The sequence below is a fragment of the Anoplolepis gracilipes genome, chromosome 15, assembly GCF_047496725.1.
Source record: "Anoplolepis gracilipes chromosome 15, ASM4749672v1, whole genome shotgun sequence".
Classification (NCBI taxonomy): Eukaryota; Metazoa; Arthropoda; class Insecta; order Hymenoptera; family Formicidae; genus Anoplolepis; species Anoplolepis gracilipes.
In genome coordinates, this window is record NC_132984.1 from 2974527 (window position 1) to 2998117 (window position 23591).

General features: G+C 25.2%; 3 protein-coding genes across 6 annotated transcripts in view; all 3 read right to left on the reverse strand.

Annotated features, from left to right (window-relative positions):
- Window positions 1-86: 86 nt before the first annotated feature.
- Window positions 87-23591, reverse strand: part of LOC140674286 (cytochrome P450 4C1-like) — a 42549-nt gene continuing 19044 nt past the window's right edge. For both annotated transcript variants that reach the window (XM_072907716.1, XM_072907718.1), the window contains one exon: window positions 87-163. The gene's annotated coding sequence lies outside the window, so the exon portion shown is untranslated. The remainder of the gene's footprint in view (window positions 164-23591) is intronic.
- Window positions 1922-10006, reverse strand: LOC140674287 (cytochrome P450 4C1-like). 2 transcript variants are annotated; one of them, XM_072907721.1, is made up of 12 exons: window positions 9764-10006; window positions 9543-9649; window positions 9212-9296; window positions 7801-7989; window positions 6367-6436; window positions 6177-6303; window positions 6036-6093; window positions 5575-5669; window positions 4539-4607; window positions 2921-3098; window positions 2170-2349; window positions 1922-2100 (listed from the first exon to the last, which is right to left on the reverse strand). In XM_072907721.1, the coding sequence occupies exons 1-12, from the start codon at window positions 9930-9932 to the stop codon at window positions 1928-1930; spliced, it is 1500 nt and encodes a 499-aa protein (XP_072763822.1). In that variant the 5' UTR covers window positions 9933-10006; the 3' UTR covers window positions 1922-1927. The 2 variants fall into 2 exon arrangements, with proteins under 2 accessions (XP_072763822.1, XP_072763823.1); XM_072907722.1 differs by lacking the exon at window positions 4539-4607.
- On the reverse strand, window positions 12929-22084 carry LOC140674284 (cytochrome P450 4C1-like). 2 transcript variants are annotated; one of them, XM_072907714.1, is made up of 12 exons: window positions 21842-22084; window positions 21621-21727; window positions 21290-21374; window positions 19879-20067; window positions 18442-18511; window positions 18252-18378; window positions 18111-18168; window positions 17650-17744; window positions 16082-16150; window positions 14553-14730; window positions 13784-13966; window positions 12929-13713 (listed from the first exon to the last, which is right to left on the reverse strand). In XM_072907714.1, exons 1-12 carry the CDS (start codon window positions 22008-22010, stop codon window positions 13541-13543), a joined length of 1503 nt encoding a protein of 500 aa, XP_072763815.1. In that variant the 5' UTR covers window positions 22011-22084; the 3' UTR covers window positions 12929-13540. The 2 variants fall into 2 exon arrangements, with proteins under 2 accessions (XP_072763815.1, XP_072763816.1); XM_072907715.1 differs by lacking the exon at window positions 16082-16150.

Consider the following 23591-nt stretch of genomic DNA (forward strand, 5'->3'; position numbering starts at 1 on the left):
TGTAAAATTTAAAAAAATGTTTAAAACTTTTATTTAATTTTTTCATGTAATTAAGACAGTTAAATAAAATAAGATAAGATTTTATTTACCCAATTATATAATAGCCGTCTCTCTTCGTGCTTTCTTCCTGATGACCCAATGAAATGATGAATCGAAACTTTCTCTGTAATTGTCACATGGTTATATAAATTATCGATGTTTATATAAGTTGTTACGACCTTTGCTTATACTTTAGCTCATACTTTGCATTTGTATTATGCGTACAGTTTATGCAATTTTTTTGTCACTTACTTACGTTTTATTTGTCTTTACTTTTTGTCTTGTATCAAAGCAACGTCCGCCTATAAAAGATTATTCGTAAACAACCGCAGACATATTAGATCCAGAGCAGTTATTAAACATTACGGTCGTGTTTAAGGCAGCTCCGTTTCTTACGTATTTTTATCAAAGGTTGTATCAATTAATAAAATCATCGTTCCTTTTTTTAATCGGTGTTTCATTATTTATTCGTCGGTATACGAGAGTGCGATGTGATTCGCAAAATTCAAACGTTTGCGTTGCGAGTATCGACGTAAACCGACCCGTGGGCGCAATAATATTAGTTATTGATTTTTATGTAATTGTATATTAAATACACGGAAATATATTTTCTGTATTTGATAATTAGTACGTACGAATAATTAGTACGTACATAACTGACAAGTGAATAATATAAATTCAATAATTTATAAGTGATAGTTTTGTTTTTTTGTTAATTTTTGTGGAAAAAGCATCCATAACGAATCTATGTGACAGTCATTTAATAAATTTTATTAATTGTCTATAAAAGCTTCATGAAATATCTATAATTACTCCAAGAATATTTATGATCGTTTCATATAACGTATATACATATGATATCTGTATGAATACATCTAACGTATTTAAAATAGAAATATAAAACTGTGGATGTCTAGTAGACATCTATGGAAGTTTACAGGAATATTTAATAAAGATTTCGAGTCTCCATGATGGAGACATCCAATTTTTCAATTACGAAAGAAAAGTTTTCCAAATTTCGAATTTTTGAAGGAGACTTTGGGAACTATAACGCAACAAGGTGCATTTCTAGATATTTGTTTAAGGGCCAGTTTATTTTAATTTATAGAGATTATCCTTCTTCATTTTTTGCTATTAATTCTGAAACACCTTGTATATAATAATACTATATTGATTAACATAATACGAGATGGTAAATGAAATGTAAACCAAAATATTTTTACTAATTGTATGTATAAGTTTATTTTTAAAAGAAATAACATAAAACAGATAAAGATAAATAAACAATAATTAAATATATTTTTCTGCATAATTTCTCTGTACTTTAATACAATACTTTGATGGAATTTTAATTTCTAACGCTTAGGTAAATTAAACCATTAATAACCACATAATAGTTATATTTAACCATTTGTAACACCAGTAATAACTATTTAAGTTAAACAGTTGCATTGTTAACATTTTCAAGCTGCGATTCAAGCCAAGAAACATTAACACTTTACTCGCTCCTTTTCCATATTTTCTCCCGTTAAAATTTCATGTTTTTGTTGCGTAACGATAATTCCGAAATGCTGTTCAACAACTGTTAACATTTGCAGAATATGTGGTCCTTTACTAAATGCCGTTTAATTATTGTAAAAAGCAGTTGTAGATATAGATGTACCTCTAACTATTTGTGTGCAACTATTATTAGACCACATTTAATTTTAATCACATCATAGATAAATTGTGACTTATCTTTACAGTTTTAGACTGTTATAGTAAACAGTTATAGAAAACTTACCGTTTTCTCTTCTCATTTATATACCATATACATATATTATGTATATAGAAAGCATCATACAAAAGATATTAGATTATTTTTCAATAAATATATATTTACACTATTTTAATGTAGATCGCGTTTTTCAATTTTGACTTCTAGGGGTTCAACAGAATATAGAGTTATATCCGTATTTAATTTAATTTTATCTATCGGAATGATTTTATCTACTTTGAATACAAATGTTCGTATCAAAGTTGCTAAGACAACTTTCAGTGAAATCATTGCATAATTCATACCTGCAAAAATTGTCAGTTGCTTATATGCAAATTAATTTTATGATAACATTTGTTTTGAATTGTGCTTACCTATACAATTTCTGGATCCCAAACTAAATGGCATGTAGTAAGATGAATAAGACATATCTCTTTTTTCAGGGAGAAATCTGTTCGGATCAAATACCAACGGATTGGGCCAATACTTTTCATTTCGGTGTAGAGTTATTATTCCCAAAAAAACCTCAGTGTCTTTTGGCAAGATAAACTCTTCTAAAACATATATCAGTAAAATTTAAAAAGAAACAGATCTAATAACTTTGATCTTACATTGATATATGTTGAGATCACTGTTCTGAGTCTCCCCCAAAAGTTTTAAGCGTATAGCATTTTATAAAATATATATAATTTGAAAATTACATATAATTTAGAAGTTCTTTTGTTAATAACTTTTTAATAAACAATGAGTAACGGTTAAAATTTATTGGAAATTATTCAGAACAGCAACCTTGAAAATATAATCAAGATTAAGCTCATTCAGTCACGAAGACGTATTTTTTAAATTTTATTTTTGTAAATTGAAATAAATTTCAAAAATAATTGCACAAAAAGAAAACTATTAATCTTACCAAATGTACATTATTGTGTATTTTTTTTATATTTAGCTTATAATTTATATATAACCATGAAATAAGAACATAATTTTTAAATAATAAAATATATTTAGTTATTTTTTTAAAATTATGATTTTTTTCGTATTTAAGTTATATGTAACGTTAATTATACATTTAATGATAACATATAAATATATAAAATAAAAAGATAATTATTTTTGAAAACAAACCTATTTTTACATCTTCTGTTAGACGTCGGTCAACGAAAGGAACAGGAGGAAATAATCTCATAGTTTCTTTAATAACACAATCTAAGTAATTCATATTTGGTAAATCTTTGTATCTAATTGGAGCAGATTTTGGAGTTTTTGTCCCATAAATTTCCCATAATTCTTGATACACTTTTTCCTATTGTATGATTAAATAAAATTAATTAAATAAATATACTTATTATATGTATAAATATGATATCAGAAGTATAAACATATGTGTACTATATGGTAGTGTAGACCTAGTTTTTAATATATATACAATACACTATATCTATATATGTATATTAATTATGTTATTTATACATACGATTACATATATTATTATTTATGTATACGAATTTATTATTTTGGTATCGAAATATTGATAATGTTTAAATTAATAAAAATTAGTGTAGACATTTTATAGCTATATTAAAATTATTAATTTTTTTGGTAAATGTCTATAATAGCTACTGCAGCGAAAAACCAATTTTTTCAATACCAATCAACAAAACTACTATAGAAATGGAATGTAAAAATGCTTTTAGGGAGGGGCAAGTCTTTCTTAAGAAGTTACAAGTAACAAAATTACTTAAATAAATTTATTAAACATTATTCATTAAATCATTATAAATGGAATAATATAAATATGAATAAAGAAATATTTTCATAATACACACACACACACACACACACACACACACACACGCACGCACGCACGCACGCACGCACGCACGCACGCACGCACGCACGCACACGCACAGAGGGCGTTGCAAGTGGGGGCCTTCGGCCCCCCTCTCGCACCCGACCCATCCACTTCGCTTTGCGTGGAAAGTTGCAAACCGATGTAAACTTTGCTTTGTCTTGCAACGTATATGCGAAGCGAGGTGGACGGAGCTGGTGCAAGAGGAAGGGCCGAAGGCCCCTCTTGCATCCACCCACCGCGCGTGGGTGTGTGTATTATAAATATATTAAAAATATATATAAAAATAAAGCAACAAATACAGTAATGTTTGTAAACAAAACTCGAAGGACAGTATAATTTGGCATTTCTATAACTTGTTATTGAATAAATTCTTAAGAAAGACTTGCCCCTCCCTAAAAACATTTCTACATTTCATTTCTATAGTAGTTTTGTTGATTGGTATTGAAAAAAATTGATTTTTCGCTGCAGTAGTTATTATAAACATTTATCATTTTTTTAAATTAAAATAATACACTCAAAATTGTTTAAATATTTTTGTAATAAGTTACATATATAATATACATTTCTTATTTACTTGCTTGTTATAAGTGTATTTATTATTTTAAATAATAAAAATGTTTATACAAATCAAATTTAAATTATAATTTGAAAAAGCAAACTAACAATTTAATAATTTTATTAATATTATTAGAAATTACTATAATTTATATAATATATATAACAATGTGAAAAGACGACTCTAAACAAAGTATTATTATTTACTTGAATAGCAAAATTTATTAAAAAGTATTTTTTATTGTTACGTAAAAAATATTTTTTATAAAGAATTGTATTATTCTAAACGATCAGTTTATTACAAAAAAATTTTATATAAATTTTATAAATACGTACTTGTATCTCTGGGAAATTTGCTAACATGAAGATCGCAAAATCAATCGTAACAGAGGTTGTATCAAAACTCTAATTTAGAAAATGTCATTTAATGATTAATACAAGTAAAAGGTTCTAATATATTGAATATAAAAAACGGAAAAAATAGGCTTAATAAGAGCTGGGTGCAGTAAACAAATGCACTTATATTATGTAAAAATTGTCTTTAAGATTAATAATAAATGTTTCAGATCTTTCTTTAAACAATCTTCATATAAAAATAGATAACATAGTGACGAGGAGTTAGATATAAATTAACAAGAAGACGAATGACTCTTCCACATTCAAGACTTTAACATTATCAATTATTTTACTTAAACTCGTGATTCAAAAATTTTTGACCAATGATTATATAATGCTGATCGATGAGTATTTTTAATAAGTTGTAAACATAATGTATCATAATCTTCACATAAAATTCTATACACCATATTTTTAAATAATTGTTTAGAGAGAGGGTGATTGTTGTTATTCTTTGTGTTGTTTATTGAAAAAATGCAATTTGTTTATAGCAATGTAAAATTATATTTTAATCACGGATCACATGTGTAAATTGTTTCGAAAAAAACTGGAACATTTACAAAAGCCATTATGAAATCAAGCTCTAAGCTTGCAAAACAAATAAGGAACATGTATATTTTATGATACACAAAAGTGACACACACACACACATATATATATATATATATATATATATATATATATATATATATATATATATATTACTTTATCTTATTAAATAGTGTTATTTATATGTTAGTAATATGTTTTTTTATTTTTGTATGTTGAAAATAATTCAAAAGAAGAATAAAAATATTTATTATTACTAAAGAGAGAGAGAGAGAGAATTTTTACACAATGTAAGTGCATTTATTTACCTCGCTTAGTTTTTCATTAGTTATTCTTATTCCTTTATAATTTTTTATACAATAAATTATGTTTTATTTGTATATAAATATATAATTATATAGAAATTATATAAAAAGATTTTACATACCGCTAGTATAATCGTCACTAGATTATCATGTATTATTTCTTGCGAAAACTTATCTCCATGAAATACTTCTATTAAAATGTCAAGAAGTGTTCTATCTACATCATTTAAAAAATAAAATATAAAATTGTGTGCCTGTATACATTTGCATAATTATGTGTATATAATTATATTATATGTATATAATATATGTACATATGTATCCATCTGTATATGTGTTAATTACTTTCTCAGTTTTATGATAGCATAATTCAATATGTTACTTTGAAAATTATAATTAAAAGTAAATGTAGAAGAAAAAAAATATCTTTAGCAATGATCAAAAGCATTTTAATAATAACCTAACAATTAAAACATAGCGTTATAATTAAACTTTTTGAAAAAAATTATTTTGCTGACTCTAAGAATTTTGCATCATAATACAACAATGGAAACATAAAAATAAACCATGAGCAAAAACTTACGAGTTTCACATTTACTCTTGGTATTCTGTTCATTCGCATATATTTGCGCTTGTATTAACTGTGTAATAATAAATTATATAGTAGGTAAAGTACTGTACAAGTTAAAAATTAATATTTATTATTAATATTTGCAATATTTACCTTATCTGTAAAAGAATGGTAGAAGTTATTATACTGTCGCAGTTTTTGTCCCAGAGCAGTAAGATTGAATATAAAATTAGGATATAAGAATATATTCCGTATTCTTAATCTACCAATTTTTTGAATGCTAAAACATCTTTCTTTAGTTTACCTACATTGTAAAAAGTTATGAATAAAAAAGGTATTTTACCTTTTCGTTGCTTCAATACATTGATTGATTTGATTTGTTAGAGATTCTATTTTGATGTCCGTCATTGTACCTTTATAATCACATAAAAAATTTTTAAGATTTCTTTTAACTAGTAATTGACTACTACTATTGAGTTGTTCATTTTATAAAATACTTCGTTAAACAAATGTGATGCGAAATTTAAAAATACAAGATAATGTTTTACATTACCAAATATTGGAAAATAACAATTTGCTGTGTAAGATTATACTCATTGTTAGTTTATTATTTTTATTGTTTGCTTGAATATTTTTGATATAAATTTACTATGTGGAATATTAAACAATATTTCACAGCATATTTTACACATCTTATTATTAAAATGTTTTAGAAAATAAAAAAATATAAAAATTTGTTAATAAGTTTCAATAACTCAAATAAGATATTTTAGACGGTTTGTGCATAAATATTACGAAAAAAGAACTAATATAATTTTTTAAAAATTACTTTTTTAAAAAAACTGAAAAAAGATGTTACATGTGCTTGATCAAAAATTTACTATGTAAAAAATATGTTAGTTTAATACATCAAAAAAGACGTTATACAAAGAAGCGTTATTTTATTATCAACTGTTTGAATTTATTGCTTTTGTTTTACAAAAAATTTTAATATAAAAGAGTGAGCCAAAATCTACTTAAACTTATATGGCTTTCTTACCAAAGTAATAATATAAAAAAATATGTAAAAGTGTAAAAGTTATAAAAATTTTATACAAAAAATTTGGCATTGTTATACCAATTGTATCAAAGTAGCATGAATAATATAGTAGAAAAATTATTAATAATGAAGTATTTTATCAAATTTTATTAAATTTCAAATATAATACGTGAAAATTGTTGCAGTCATTTCGTATAACCATTAAATATGTCTTCATTGTTATAAAGAGCTTTTATTAACAATAAAATAAAATAAAATAATGTATTTGTTAATATTATACGAATAAATCGTTACACAGTACCGTAAAGTTTTTGCATTAAATTTTTATAATTACATTCTTTCTTTTATATTCTTTTTTATATTTTTAATATTGTAACTTTTACAAGAAAAATATATAAGTTTAAATAAGTTTTTTATTAAATTTATTTAATTGACACATTTTCTTTATATTATAATTTTATGTAAGAAAGACAGATTTGAACAATAGAGAATGGAATAACGCTTTTTTGCATAAAACTTTCTTGATATATTAAAATGACATCTATAACAAAATAATTATTTAAATAAGCGTGCCCGTATGCGAGAATTCCGTGCTTTTTTCAATGCTTAAAAAAAAGGAAATTTCCTATTTAATATACTTCTTTTTCTTTATCTCTTGCAAAATTTTTAATTTTTTTCTAAACTTTTACGATAAACAATATAAGCAGTTGTGTTTTATAAATAAATAAAAATACTTACCACATGCAGCTCTCACAGCATACTTTGATATATGTTCTAAAAGGATGACTTTATTCCCATTTAGTCCAATTTTTCTTAATTCGTCCGTTAATATTAAAGATTGTTCGACAAATATATCAAAATACTTTTGTAATATACTTTTATTAAAGCTTGGCCTTATTATTTTTCGATGTTTAATCCATGTAGATACTAAACAAATATTATAATAAAATATTAAAGAAAAAGAATATATAAACAAATATAATCATGATATGAAAACACATATTAGTTGAAATTTAATTAGTACTAATTTTAAATTTGCCACATTATGTGCGCGCGCGCGCGCGCGCGCGTGTGTGTGTGTGTGTGTGTGTGTATACTGTTCATGTGTAAATACAAACATACAATTACAAACCTACAAGTAAATTACGTTAGAAAAGTTGCTTTTTTATAATTATGTTATTGTATAAATTAAATATAGAAAAATAACTTTAGTAAAACTCCTGTGTAGGGAAGGCTACTCCAATGATCTTGACCTTGACATATGTTGTGAAAGTCATCAGCCTGAGTAACCTTCAAAAAGTTTTAGCCGTCGCTCGTTATTTGTTAAAAAGGTATAAACAACAAAATATTTATAAATAGTACATAATTTATTCACATCACGTATGTTTGATAAAGCATACTTTTAATGGATCTATTTATTTAAATGTGACACATCGAACGCGAGGGCGGGGAGGGGCGGAGCTCCTCTCCTTGCACTCTCATCCCACAAAAAGACTAACTCAATCTAATCTGTGTAAAGGCATGATATAGATTTTGCTTTGTAACACAGATTGGGTTGGGTTAGTTTTTTTGTGAGATGGGGGTGCAGAAGGAGAGGCAGAAGCTCTCTTTCGCCCACGCGTTTCATGTGTCACACAAAGAATTTGATAAAGAATTAAAATTGTGTCATATAGAGAAATTCGTGTAAACGCATGTTGAAAATTCAGAAAATCGATAATCTTCCAATCGTCTAATATAGAAATTTATGGCACACTGACTCTTCAATTCATATCATATTTGACTACAGAAATCAAAACAAAATAACGAGCTTTACTATATGTTAGATATGCATTATATTTTTGTATAACAGATCATATATTTACTTCTCAAATGTACACGGTGCCGAAAAACGATAGCCTTTTGAAATAAAACTTTTTTTGTTTATAACTTTTTAACAAATAACGAGCAACGGCTAAAACCTTTTGAAGATTACTCAAGGTGATGATCTCGACAACATATGTCAAGGCCAATGTCATTGGAGCAGCCTCCCCTAAACAGGAGTTTTACCGTAACTTTAAATTATATTATATTTTGTATTATATTAATATTGTACATATATTTGAACTTATGTAAATATATATATATATATATATAATTAAAGATATCTTACCAGGTGCTGTGATTAATCCTTTGCCTAATACTGGTTCAAACATTTTATATATTATACTTTTATCGACACTGCTTTGTAAGATTGTCTGTAATGTTATGTAAGATATTTTTAACTCTTTCGAATGTACATCTATATCTGTTTGTGTCATTTAGACATTTAATATATATTTCAAAATTATCTTTTTGATAAGATTACTGACAAGTTATAGTCGTAAAAAATATAAAAAATTATTATTGTTATACAATATTTTGAATAGATCTTAATTCTACATATATATAAATAAATATAGTTATTTACATAAAAGTAAAACACAAACGTGCTGTTTGTCTACCTTTATTTGATCTGGTTCATATATTCCAATGAATAACTTGTTACCCATCCAAAATTTAAATGGGGATGAATAATCTTCTGCCAACTTAGTTAAAACTTTAAAAAATTCTAGAAAATGTTTTATGGTTTATCATATAAGATATGTTATCAACATATTATTTTCACTTAATGCAATGTTAGCGACAATTAATTTTCAAGTAAATATTTTTGTTTCTTTATTACCATCAGTACTATATTGAAGAAAATAAAGAGCACTTCCAATAAGCGGAAATGCTTTTGGCCCAGGCATTTTGTTTATCATTTTAACAGAAGACTGTCGGCGATAATTCAAAATGAAGTAACTTATAGCAATACATGCCAGTATAATTAATGCAGCACTTACAAATGTCATTATAGTGAATTAATGATAACACCGAAATAGTAATACGGTTCTACATTAACAGCAAACTGCCATCTGCGGATGTTATTAACGCTTTTATTATATTGGCCCCACCCAAATATGTAAAATACATGCAATAATAGGTGTCTTAGATTTAAAAAACTTATTACTTATTTATTCATAAAATATTATACGTAGATTTATTTAATAAATAAGGATATATGTAATTTCAAGAAAGAAGACAAACTTTGCCAGTTGGAATATGTAAATCACACACAAACAAATGATAAAAATAAATCTTGCGCTACAATAAACGTGTTTTCTTAATAAAAAATTATTAATTATTCTTGAAGTGATTCTACATTATAAATTTTTTACGTGTCAAGTATGACGAGATTCTGAGAATTTACAATCTAGCGTTGACGTATGTGAATAAATATAATTATACTTTTCCATATGCACATGGATATTCTTTATTCATGCTATGTCATCTTGTAGTTTTTTTCTATTGTCAATTTTATCTATAACATATTTTCTTTTAGATTACGTAGTTTATTATGATCTTGTCTATAACATGTGCTTGCGTTGTTGCAAGTTGTGCTGCTGTTTGCTTCTCTGTACAAAAACGAACAATGTAGTAAATTATCATAAATTATACATCATAAATTACAGTTTAAGTTGAGTACCAAGTGCACACATATAAAAGAGTTTGTATAAAACTTACAAATACGTAAGAGATAATAATTTCTTTTGTTAGAAAGGATAAATATTAAATTGTTTAAAACAAAAAATTTGTTTCTGTGCATTGTAATGTAAAACATGTTATCGCCGCATCAGTTTTTTTATCAGAATAGTTGTCAAATATATCTTTTTCATAACTTTTGTCACAATGGACAGTATGTATTTATTGTCTTGTAATATTATCAATTCTGTCCAGTAACATACTATAATTAAAAATAAAAATACGTATTGTACAATTACTGTAATATATGGATATTTATTAACATGTTTTCATTTTGATCTCATAACCTAAAAGATTTTGATTTAATTCTTAGTTTATTGTTCCGAACTGCTTGTTCGCTTCTATGCATCAAGACGCACGAATAATATAAGAGGACTATATGATAATAATGAAGGTACAGGTTAATTATATGTGATTCTCTGTGCACGCATTTAGAAAGCACAGAATGTATTGTTACATAGAATAGAGTTGTTATAGTTTAGTATTAAGAAGTAATTATTTTAAATATCAGTAAAATTGTATTTTAGCTTATTGTTTCAAGGAGTTGGCTAATTAATAATTAATAATCCTAATTTGACACCTGTCAAAGTATTTTTACAGCGTTACATAAAAAACAAATTATGTACTCAAAATGTAAATAATATTTTACTAATTATTGAATTGTATACTATATATTAATTTATAAATTATTTAATAAAAAAGGATATATGTAATTTCAAGAAAGAAGACAAACTTCTCCACATGGAATATGTAAATCACACACAAACAAATAATAAAAATAAATCTTGCGCAAAAAACGTGTTTTATAAATAAAAAATAATTAATTATTCATGAAGTGATTCTACATTATAAATATTTTACGTGTCAGTATGACACGTAGAAGATTCTGAGAATTTTCAATTTAGCATTGATGTATGTAAATAAATATAATTATACTTTGCCATATGCATGGATATTCTTTATTCATGCTATGTCATCTTGTAGTTTTTGTTCTATTCTCAACTTTGTTTAATAAGTTGTTTTTTTTATTACGTAGTTCAATACATCTTGATCTTGTCTATAAAATGTGTTTGCGTTGTTACAAGTTGTGCTGCTGTACACTTTTCTGTACAAAAATGAACAATAGAGCAAATCATCATAAATTTTATATCATAAATTACAATTCAAGTTGAGTATCAAGTGCATATATAAAAGAGTTTGTATAAAATTTACAAAAATGTGAGAGATAATGACTTCTTTTGTTAAAAAGAATAAATGTTAAATTGTAAAAAACTAGAAATTCGTTTCTGTACAGATTGTAATGTAAAACAGCGTCGCGTCATTTTTTTTACATAGCTTCATTTCTTACAGATATATCCTGAGGTTGTATACAATTAATAAAAGTATCATTCCTTTTTCTAATCAGCGTTTCATTATTTATTCCTCGGCATACAAGAGTGACGTGATTCGCACATTTCTGACGTTTTCTTGCAAGTATCGACGTAAATCGACCCATGGGTGCAATAATATTATTTATTGACTTTGATGCATGTACTAATTGCACATTAAATATACGAAATATATTTTCTGTATTTGGTACGCATAGTTAGTACGTACATAAAACTGACAAGTGAATAATATAAATTTAATCATTTATAAGTGATTGTTTGGTTTTTGTTACTTTTTTTAGAAAAAACATTTATAACAATTCTATCTTACTCCCATTAATAATATATGTAATTATAAATAAATTTTATTAATTGTCCATGAAAGTTTTATATTATTTAAGTATTTATAATTATTCTAAGAATATTTATGATTGCTTCATAAAATATTTATGATCGCTTCATATAACGTATATACATATGATATCTGTATGAATACATCTAACGTATTTAAAATAGAAATATAAAACTGTGGATGTGTAGTAGACATTTATGGAAGTTTACGTGGATATTTAATAAAGATTTCGAATCTCCATGATGGAGACATCGAATTTTTCAATTTCAAAAGAAAAGTTTTCCAAATTTTGAATTTTTGAAGGAGACTCTGGGAACTATAACGCAACAGGGTGCGTTCCCAGATATATGTTTATAGGACAATTTATTTTAATTTATAAAGATTATCCTTCTTCATTTTTTGCTATTAATTCTGAAACACCTTGTATATATTAATACTATATTGATTAACATAATACGAGATGGTAAATGAAATGTAAACCAAAATATTTTTACTAATTGTATGTATAAGTTTATTTTTAAAAGAAATAACATAAAACAGATAAAGATAAATAAACAATAATTAAATATATTTTTCTGCATAATTTCTCTGTACTTTAATACAATACTTTGATGGAATTTTAATTTCTAACGCTTAGGTAAATTAAACCATTAATAACCACATAATAATTATATTTAACCATTTGTAACACCAGTAATAACTATTTAAGTTAAACAGTTGCATTGTTAACATTTTCAAGCTGCGATTCAAGCCAAGAAACATTAACACTTTACTCGCTCCTTTTCCATATTTTCTCCCTTTAAAATTTCATGTTTTTGTTGCGTAACGATAATTCCGAAATGCTGTTCAACAACTGTTAACATTTGCAGAATATGTAGTCCTTTACTAAATGCCGTTTAATTATTGTAAAAAGCAGTTGTAGATATAGATGTACCTCTAACTATTTGTGTGCAACTATTATTAGACCACATTTAATTTTAATCACATCATAGATAAATTGTGACTTATCTTTACAGTTTTAGACTGTTATAGTAAATAGTTATAGAAAACTTACCGTTTTCTCTTCTTATTTATATACCATATACATATATTATGTATATAGAAAGCATCATACAAAAGATATTAGATTATTTTTCAATAAATATATATTTACACTATTTTAATGTAGATCGCGTTTTTCAATTTTGACTTCTAGGGGTTCAACAGAATATAGAGTTATATCCGTATTTAATTTAATTTTATCTATCGGAATGCTTTTATCTACTTTGAATACAAATGTTCGTATCAAAGTTGCTAAGACAACTTTCAGTGAAATCATTGCATAATTCATACCTGCAAAAACTTATCAGTTGCTTATATGCAAATCAATTTTATAATAACATATATTTTGAATTGTGCTTACCTATACAATTTCTGGATCCCACACCAAATGGCATGTAGTAAGACGAATAAGACTTAATTTCTTCTTTTTCAGGGAGAAATCTGTCCGGATCAAATACCAACGGATTGGACCAATATTTTTCATTTCGATGTAGAGTTATTATTCCTAAAAGAACCTCAGTGTCTCTTGGCAGGATAAACTCTCCTAAAACATATATCAGTAAAATTAAAAAAAAACAGATCTAATAACTTTGATCTTATATATGTTGAGATCACTATTCTGAGTCTCCCCCAAAAGTTTTAAACGTATAGCATTTTATAAAATATATATAATTTGAAAATTACATATAATTTAGAAGTTCTTTTGTTAATAACTTTTAAATAAACAATGAGCAACGGTTAAAATTTATTGGAAATTATTCAGAACAGTAACCCTGAAAATATAATCAAGATTAAGCTCATTCAGTCACGAAGACGTATTTTTTAAATTTTATTTTTGTAAATTGAAATAAATTTCAAAAATAATTGCACAAAAAGAAAACTATTAATCTTACCAAATGTACATTATTGTGTATTTTTTTTATATTTAGCTTTTAATTTATATATAATGATGATGAAATAAGAAATGACCATGAAATAAGAACATAATTTTTAAATAATAAAATATATTTAGTTATTTTTTAAAAATTATGATTTATTTGTATTTAAGTTATATGTAACGTTAATTATACATTTAATGATAACATATACATATATATAAAATAAAAAGATAATTATTTTTGAAAACAAACCTATTTTTACATCCTCTGTTAGATGTCGCCCAATGCAAGGAACAGGAGGAAATATTCTCATAGTTTCTTTAATAACACAATCTAAGTAATTCATATTTGGTAAATCTTCGTATCTAATTGGAGCAGATTTTGGAGTTTTTGTCCCATAAATTTCCCATAATTCTTGATACACTTTTTCCTATTGTAAGATTAAATAAAATTAATTAAATAAATATATACCCTCTATATGTATAAATATATCAGAAGTATAAACATATGTGTATTATATGGTAAGGTAGACCTAGTTTTTAATATATACACAATACACTATATATATATATGTATATTAATTATATTATTTATATACAATTATATATATTATTATTTATGTATACGAATTCATTATTTTGGTATCAAAATATTGATAATGATTAAATTAATAAAAATTAGTGTAGACATTTTGTAGCTATATTAAAATTATTAATTTTTTTGGTAAATGTCTATAATAGCTACTGCAGCGAAAAACCAATTTTTTCAATACCAATTAACAAAACTACTATAGAAATGGAATGTAAAAATGCTTTTAGGGAGGGGCAAGTCTTTCTTAAGAAGTTACAAGTAACAAAATTACTTAAATAAATTTATTAAACATTATTCATTAAATCATTATAAAATGGAATAATATAAATATGAATAAAGAAATATTTTCATAATACACACACACACACAGAGAGCGGTGCAAGGGGGGCCATCGGCCCCCCTCTCGCGCCCGACCCGTCCACCTCGCTTTGGTGGAAAGTTGCAAACCCATGTAAATTTTGCTTTGTCTTGCAACGTATATGCGAAGCGAGGTGGACGGAATGGGTGCGGGAGGAGGGGCCGAAGGCGTGTGTGCGCGTGTATTATGAATATATAGTGAATATATATAAAAAAAGTAAAGCAACAAATACAATAATTAATGTTTGTAAACAAAACTCGAAGGACAGTATAATTTGGCATTTCTATAACTTGTTATTGAATAAATTCTTAAGAAAGACTTGCCCCTCCCTAAAAACATTTCTACATTTCATTTCTATAGTAGTTTTGTTGATTGGTATTGAAAAAAATTGATTTTTCGCTGCAGTAGTTATTATAGACATTTACCATTTTTTTAAATTAAAATAATACACTCAAAATTGTTTAAATATTTTTGTAATAAGTTACATATAATATATACATTTCTTATTTACTTGCTTGTTATAAGTGTATTTATTATTTTGAATAATAAAAATGTTTATACAAATCAAATTTAAATTATAATTTGAAAAAGCAAAACTAACAATTTAATAATTTTATTAATATTATTAGAAATTACTATAATTTATATAATATATATAACAATATGTGAAAAGACGACTCTAAACAAAGTATTATTATTTACTTGAATAGCAAAATTTATTGAAAAAGTATTTTTTATTATTACGTAAAAAATATTTTTTATAGAGAATTGTATTATTCTAAACGATCAGTTTATTACGAAAAAATTTTATATAAATTTTATAAATACGTACTTGTATCTCTGGGAAATTTGCTAACATGAAGATCGCAAAATCAATCGTAACAGAGGTTGTATCAAAATTCTAATTAAGAAAATTTCATTTAATAATTAATAAAAGTAAAAGGCTCTAATATATTGAATATAAAAAATCGGGAAAAATAGGTTTAATAAGAGCTGAGTGCAGTAAATAAATGCACTTATATTATGTAAAAATTCTCTTTAATAATAATAATAAATGTTTCAAACCTATTTTTAAACAATCTTCATATAAAAATAGATAACACGCTGACGAGGAATTAGATATAAATTAACAAGAAGACGAATGACTGTTAAATCGCATATGATGTGAAGGAAGAGAAAATAAACATGTAGAAACTCAGGATCAATATTTGCATATATATATTCATATACATATGATGAAGACCTTAGGTATCTGTTTTGAGACCATTCTTTTACTTAATAATGACATTTCTGATAATCCCTTACTAATATCTTCCACATTCAAGACTTCAACATTATCAATTATTTCACTTAAACTCGTGATTCAAAAATCTATGACTAATGATTATATAATGCTGATTGATGAGTATTTTTAATAAGTTATCAACATGATGTATCATAATCTTCACATAAAATTCTATACACCATATTTTTATTTAATTATTTAGAAAGAGGGTGCTTATCGTTATTCTTTGTGTTGTGTATTGAAAAAATGCAACTTGTTTATAGCAATGTAAAATTAGATTTCAATCACGGATCACATGTGTAAATTATTTCGAAAAAACTGGAACATTTACAAAAGCCATTATGAAATCAAGCTCTAAGCTTGCAAAACAAACAAGAAACATATATATTTTATGATACACAAAAATTACATATATATATAGAGGGTGTCCCGAAAATACCGGTAAATATTTTAATGGCAGGTTCTTTAGAACATTTTAGGACGAAAAGTTTAATACAAAAATGTCGAGGCTACAATAGTTTTTAAACTGGAAGCAATTATATTTCACGAATAATAGGACTGAGATTTCGCGCTTTCAGGTGCGGCAAAATAACAAGTGATAAAAGTGCTCCTATAAATAGCGCTCTTTTCACGATATTATAAATATTATGTTAGCCCTTGTTATTTTGCCGTACCTGAGAGCACGAAATCTCAGTCCTATCATTCGTGAAATATAATTGCTTCCAGTTTAAAAACTATTGTAGCCTCGATATTTTTGTATTAAACTTTTCGTCTTAAAATGTTCTAAAGAACCTGCCATTAAAATATCTATCGGCATTTTCGGGAAACCCTGTATATATGGGGACACCCTATATATGAATATATATATTACTTTATTTTATTAAATGTTAGTAATATGTTTTTTGTTTTTGTATATTGAAAATAATTCAAAAGAAGAATAAAAATATTTATTATTACTAAAGAGAATTTTTACACAATGCAAGTGCATTTATTTACCTTGCTTCGTTTTTTATTAGTTATTCTTATTCCTTTATAATTTTTTATATAATAAATTATGTTTTATTTGTATATAAATATATAATTATATAGAAATTATATAAAAAGATTTTACATACCGCTAGTATAATCGTCACTAGATTATCATGAATTATTTCTTGCGAAAACTTATCTCCATGAAATACTTCTATTAAAATGTCAAGAAGTGTTCTATCTACATCATTTAAAAAATAAAATATAAAATTGTGTGCCTGTATACATTTGCATAATTATGTGTATATAATTATATTATATGTATATAATATATGTACATATGTATCCATCTGTATATGTGTTAATTACTTTCTCAGTTTTATGATAGCATAATTCAATATGTTACTTTAAAAATTATAATTAAAAGTAAAAGTAGAAGAAAAAAAATATCTTTAGCAATGATCAAAAGCATTTTAATAATAACCTAACAATTAAAACATAGCGTTCTAATTAAACTTTTTGAAAAAAATTATTTTGCTGACTCTAAGAATTTTGCATAATAATACAACAATGGAAACATAAAAATAAACCATGGGCAAAAACTTACGAGTTTCACATTTACTCTTGGTATTCTGTTCATTCGCATATATTTGCGCTTGTACTAACTGTATAATAATAAATTATATAGTAAGTAAAGTATTGTACAAGTTAAAAATTAATATTTATTATTAATATTTGCAATGTTTACCTTATCTGTAAAAGAATGGTAGAAGTTATTATTCTGTCGCTGTTTTTGTCCCAGAGCAGTAAGATTGAATATAAAATTAGGATATAAGAATACATTCCGCATTCTTAATCTACTAATTTTTTTGAAGCTAAAACATCTTTCTTTAGTTTACCTACATTGTAAGAAGTTATGAATAAAAAAGGTATTTTACCTTTTTGTTGCTTCAATACATTGATTGATTTGATTTGTTGGAAATTCTATTTTGATGTCCGTCATTGTACCTTTATAATCACATAAAAAATTCTTAAAATTACTTAAAATACCAACAAGTAATTGGCTACTACTATTGAGTTGTTCATTTTATAAAATATTTTGTTAAACAAATGTGATGTGAAATTTAAAATTACAAGATAAATGTTTTACGTTACCAAATATTGGAAAATAACAATTTGCTATTTAAGATTATACTCATTGTCAGTTCATTATTTTTATTCTTTGTTTGAATATTTTTGGTATAAATTTACTACGTGGAATATTAAACAATATTTTACAGTATATTTTACACATCTTATTATTAAAATGATTTAGAAAATAAAAAAATATAAAAATTTGTTAATAAGTTTCAATAACTCAAATAAGATATTTTAAACGGTTTGTGCATAAATATTACAAAAAAAAACTAATATAATTTTTTTAAAATTACTTTTTTAAAAAAACTGAAAAAAGATGTTACACGTGCTTGATCAAAAACTTACTATGTAAAAAATGTGTTAGTTTAATACATCAAAAAAGACGTTATACAAAGAAGCGTTATTTTATTATCTACTGTTTGAATTTATTTCTTTTGTTTTACAAAAAATTTTAATATAAAAGAAAAGGAGCCAAAATCTATTTAAACTTATATGTCTTTCTTACCAAAGTGATAATATAAAAAAATATGTAAAAGTGTAAAAGTTATAAAAATTTTATACAAAAAATTTGGCATTGTTATACCAATTGTATCAAAGTAGCATGAATAATATAGTAGAAAAATTATTAATAATGAAGTATTTTATCAAATTTTATTAAATTTCAAATATAATACGTGAAAATTGTTGCAGTCATTTCGTTAACAATTAAATATGTTTTCATTGTTATAAAGCTTTTATTAACAATAAAATAAAATAAAATAATGTATTTGTTAATAATATACGAATAAATCGTTACACAGTACCGTAAAGTTTTTGCATTAAATTTTTATAATTACATTCTTTCTTTTATATTCTTTCCTATATTTTTAATATTGTAACTTTTACAAGCAAAATATATAAGTTTAAATAAGTTTTTTATTAAATTTATTTAATTGACACATTTTCTTTACATTATAATTTTATGTAAGAAAGACAGATTTGAACAATAGAGAATGGAATAACGCTTTTTTGTATAAAACTTTCTTGATATATTAAAATGACATCTATAACAAAATAATTATTTAAATAAGCGTGCCCGTATGCGAGAATTTCGTGCTTTTTTCAATGCTTAAAAAAAAGGAAATTTCCTATTTAATATACTTCTTTTTCTTTATCTCTTGCAAAATTTTTAATTTTTTTCTAAACTTTTACGATAAACAATATATGCAGTTGTTTTATAAATAAATAAAAATACTTACCACATGCAGCTCTCACAGCATACTTTGATATATGTTCTAAAAGGATGACTTTATTCCCATTTAGTCCAATTTTTCTTAATTCGTCCGTTAATATTAAAGATTGTTCGACAAATATATCAAAATACTTTTGTAATATACTTTTATTAAAGCTTGGCCTTATTACTTTTCGATGTTTAATCCATGTAGATACTAAACAAATATTATAATAAAATATTAAAGAAAAAGAATATATAAACAAATATAATCATGATATGAAAACACATATTAGTTGAAATTTAATTAGTACTAATTTTAAATTTGCCACATTATGTGCGCGCGCGCGCGCGCGCGCGTGTGTGTGTGTGTGTGTGTGTGTATACTGTTCATGTGTAAATACAAACATACAATTACAAACCTACAAGTAAATTACGTTAGAAAAGTTGCTTTTTTATAATTATGTTATTGTATAAATTAAATATAGAAAAATAACTTTAGTAAAACTCCTGTGTAGGGAAGGCTACTCCAATGATCTTGACCTTGACATATGTTGTGAAAGTCATCAGCCTGAGTAACCTTCAAAAAGTTTTAGCCGTCGCTCGTTATTTGTTAAAAAGGTATAAACAACAAAATATTTATAAATAGTACATAATTTATTCACATCACGTATGTTTGATAAAGCATACTTTTAATGGATCTATTTATTTAAATGTGACACATCGAACGCGAGGGCGGGGAGGGGCGGAGCTCCTCTCCTTGCACTCTCATCCCACAAAAAGACTAACTCAATCTAATCTGTGTAAAGGCATGATATAGATTTTGCTTTGTAACACAGATTGGGTTGGGTTAGTTTTTTTGTGAGATGGGGGTGCAGAAGGAGAGGCAGAAGCTCTCTTTCGCCCACGCGTTTCATGTGTCACACAAAGAATTTGATAAAGAATTAAAATTGTGTCATATAGAGAAATTCGTGTAAACGCATGTTGAAAATTCAGAAAATCGATAATCTTCCAATCGTCTAATATAGAAATTTATGGCACACTGACTCTTCAATTCATATCATATTTGACTACAGAAATCAAAACAAAATAACGAGCTTTACTATATGTTAGATATGCATTATATTTTTGTATAACAGATCATATATTTACTTCTCAAATGTACACGGTGCCGAAAAACGATAGCCTTTTGAAATAAAACTTTTTTTGTTTATAACTTTTTAACAAATAACGAGCAACGGCTAAAACCTTTTGAAGATTACTCAAGGTGATGATCTCGACAACATATGTCAAGGCCAATGTCATTGGAGCAGCCTCCCCTAAACAGGAGTTTTACCGTAACTTTAAATTATATTATATTTTGTATTATATTAATATTGTACATATATTTGAACTTATGTAAATATATATATATATATATATAATTAAAGATATCTTACCAGGTGCTGTGATTAATCCTTTGCCTAATACTGGTTCAAACATTTTATATATTATACTTTTATCGACACTGCTTTGTAAGATTGTCTGTAATGTTATGTAAGATATTTTTAACTCTTTCGAATGTACATCTATATCTGTTTGTGTCATTTAGACATTTAATATATATTTCAAAATTATCTTTTTGATAAGATTACTGACAAGTTATAGTCGTAAAAAATATAAAAAATTATTATTGTTATACAATATTTTGAATAGATCTTAATTCTACATATATATAAATAAATATAGTTATTTACATAAAAGTAAAACACAAACGTGCTGTTTGTCTACCTTTATTTGATCTGGTTCATATATTCCAATGAATAACTTGTTACCCATCCAAAATTTAAATGGGGATGAATAATCTTCTGCCAACTTAGTTAAAACTTTAAAAAATTCTAGAAAATGTTTTATGGTTTATCATATAAGATATGTTATCAACATATTATTTTCACTTAATGCAATGTTAGCGACAATTAATTTTCAAGTAAATATTTTTGTTTCTTTATTACCATCAGTACTATATTGAAGAAAATAAAGAGCACTTCCAATAAGCGGAAATGCTTTTGGCCCAGGCATTTTGTTTATCATTTTAACAGAAGACTGTCGGCGATAATTCAAAATGAAGTAACTTATAGCAATACATGCCAGTATAATTAATGCAGCACTTACAAATGTCATTATAGTGAATTAATGATAACACCGAAATAGTAATACGGTTCTACATTAACAGCAAACTGCCATCTGCGGATGTTATTAACGCTTTTATTATATTGGCCCCACCCAAATATGTAAAATACATGCAATAATAGGTGTGTCTTAGATTTAAAAAACTTATTACTTATTTATTCATAAAATATACGTAGATTTATTTAATAAATAAGGATATATGTAATTTCAAGAAAGAAGACAAACTTTGCCAGTTGGAATATGTAAATCACACACAAACAAATGATAAAAATAAATCTTGCGCTACAATAAACGTGTTTTCTTAATAAAAAATTATTAATTATTCTTGAAGTGATTCTACATTATAAATTTTTTACGTGTCAAGTATGACGAGATTCTGAGAATTTACAATCTAGCGTTGACGTATGTGAATAAATATAATTATACTTTTCCATATGCACATGGATATTCTTTATTCATGCTATGTCATCTTGTAGTTTTTTTCTATTGTCAATTTTATCTATAACATATTTTCTTTTAGATTACGTAGTTTATTATATCTTGTTTATTATGATCTTGTCTATAACATGTGCTTGCGTTGTTGCAAGTTGTGCTGCTGTTTGCTTCTCTGTACAAAAACGAACAATGTAGTAAATTATCATAAATTATACATCATAAATTACAGTTTAAGTTGAGTACCAAGTGCACACATATAAAAGAGTTTGTATAAAACTTACAAATACGTAAGAGATAATAATTTCTTTTGTTAGAAAGGATAAATATTAAATTGTTTAAAACAAAAAATTCGTTTCTGTGCATTGTAATGTAAAACATGTTATCGCCGCATCAGTTTTTTTATCAGAATAGTTGTCAAATATATCTTTTTCATAACTTTTGTCACAATGGACAGTATGTATTTATTGTCTTGTAATATTATCAATTCTGTCCAGTAACATACTATAATTAAAAATAAAAATACGTATTGTACAATTACTGTAATATATGAAGAACATTTTAAATAATAATAATTGATAGAATTGCATAAAATTAAAAAGTTATACTTCGCTTATCTAATAATACAGAGCTGTCTAACGTACAAGAAAGTAAGGAGTGTATATAAACATAATATTTTTAGTAAGGAAATAGGGACCCCAGATTAACTTATATTTCACGAATCATTTCTATTTTCATTTTATATTATACACAGGATACATGTCCTAAGTAATACATTATTCAAATATGTCGCTCTCTTTAGGTTTCTGAGAAATATACAATTTGAAATTATATATAAATATACTTATTTATTAAATAATTTATTAATTAATATATAGTATAAAACTCAATAATTAGTAAAATATTGTTTATATTTTGAATAATTAAAGAATGATTAATAAATCATTCTTGAAAAGAACGCGGAAAATTTATCGTCATTATGTAATAATTTAATAAATAGGCTCCCTAAGATTTATAAAGGTCATAGATCTGTATATATATATATATATATATATATATATATATATATATATATATATATATATATTCTCTCTCTGACTACCCGAAAGAATTTTGACAGTAACAGCTTGACACTTAAAC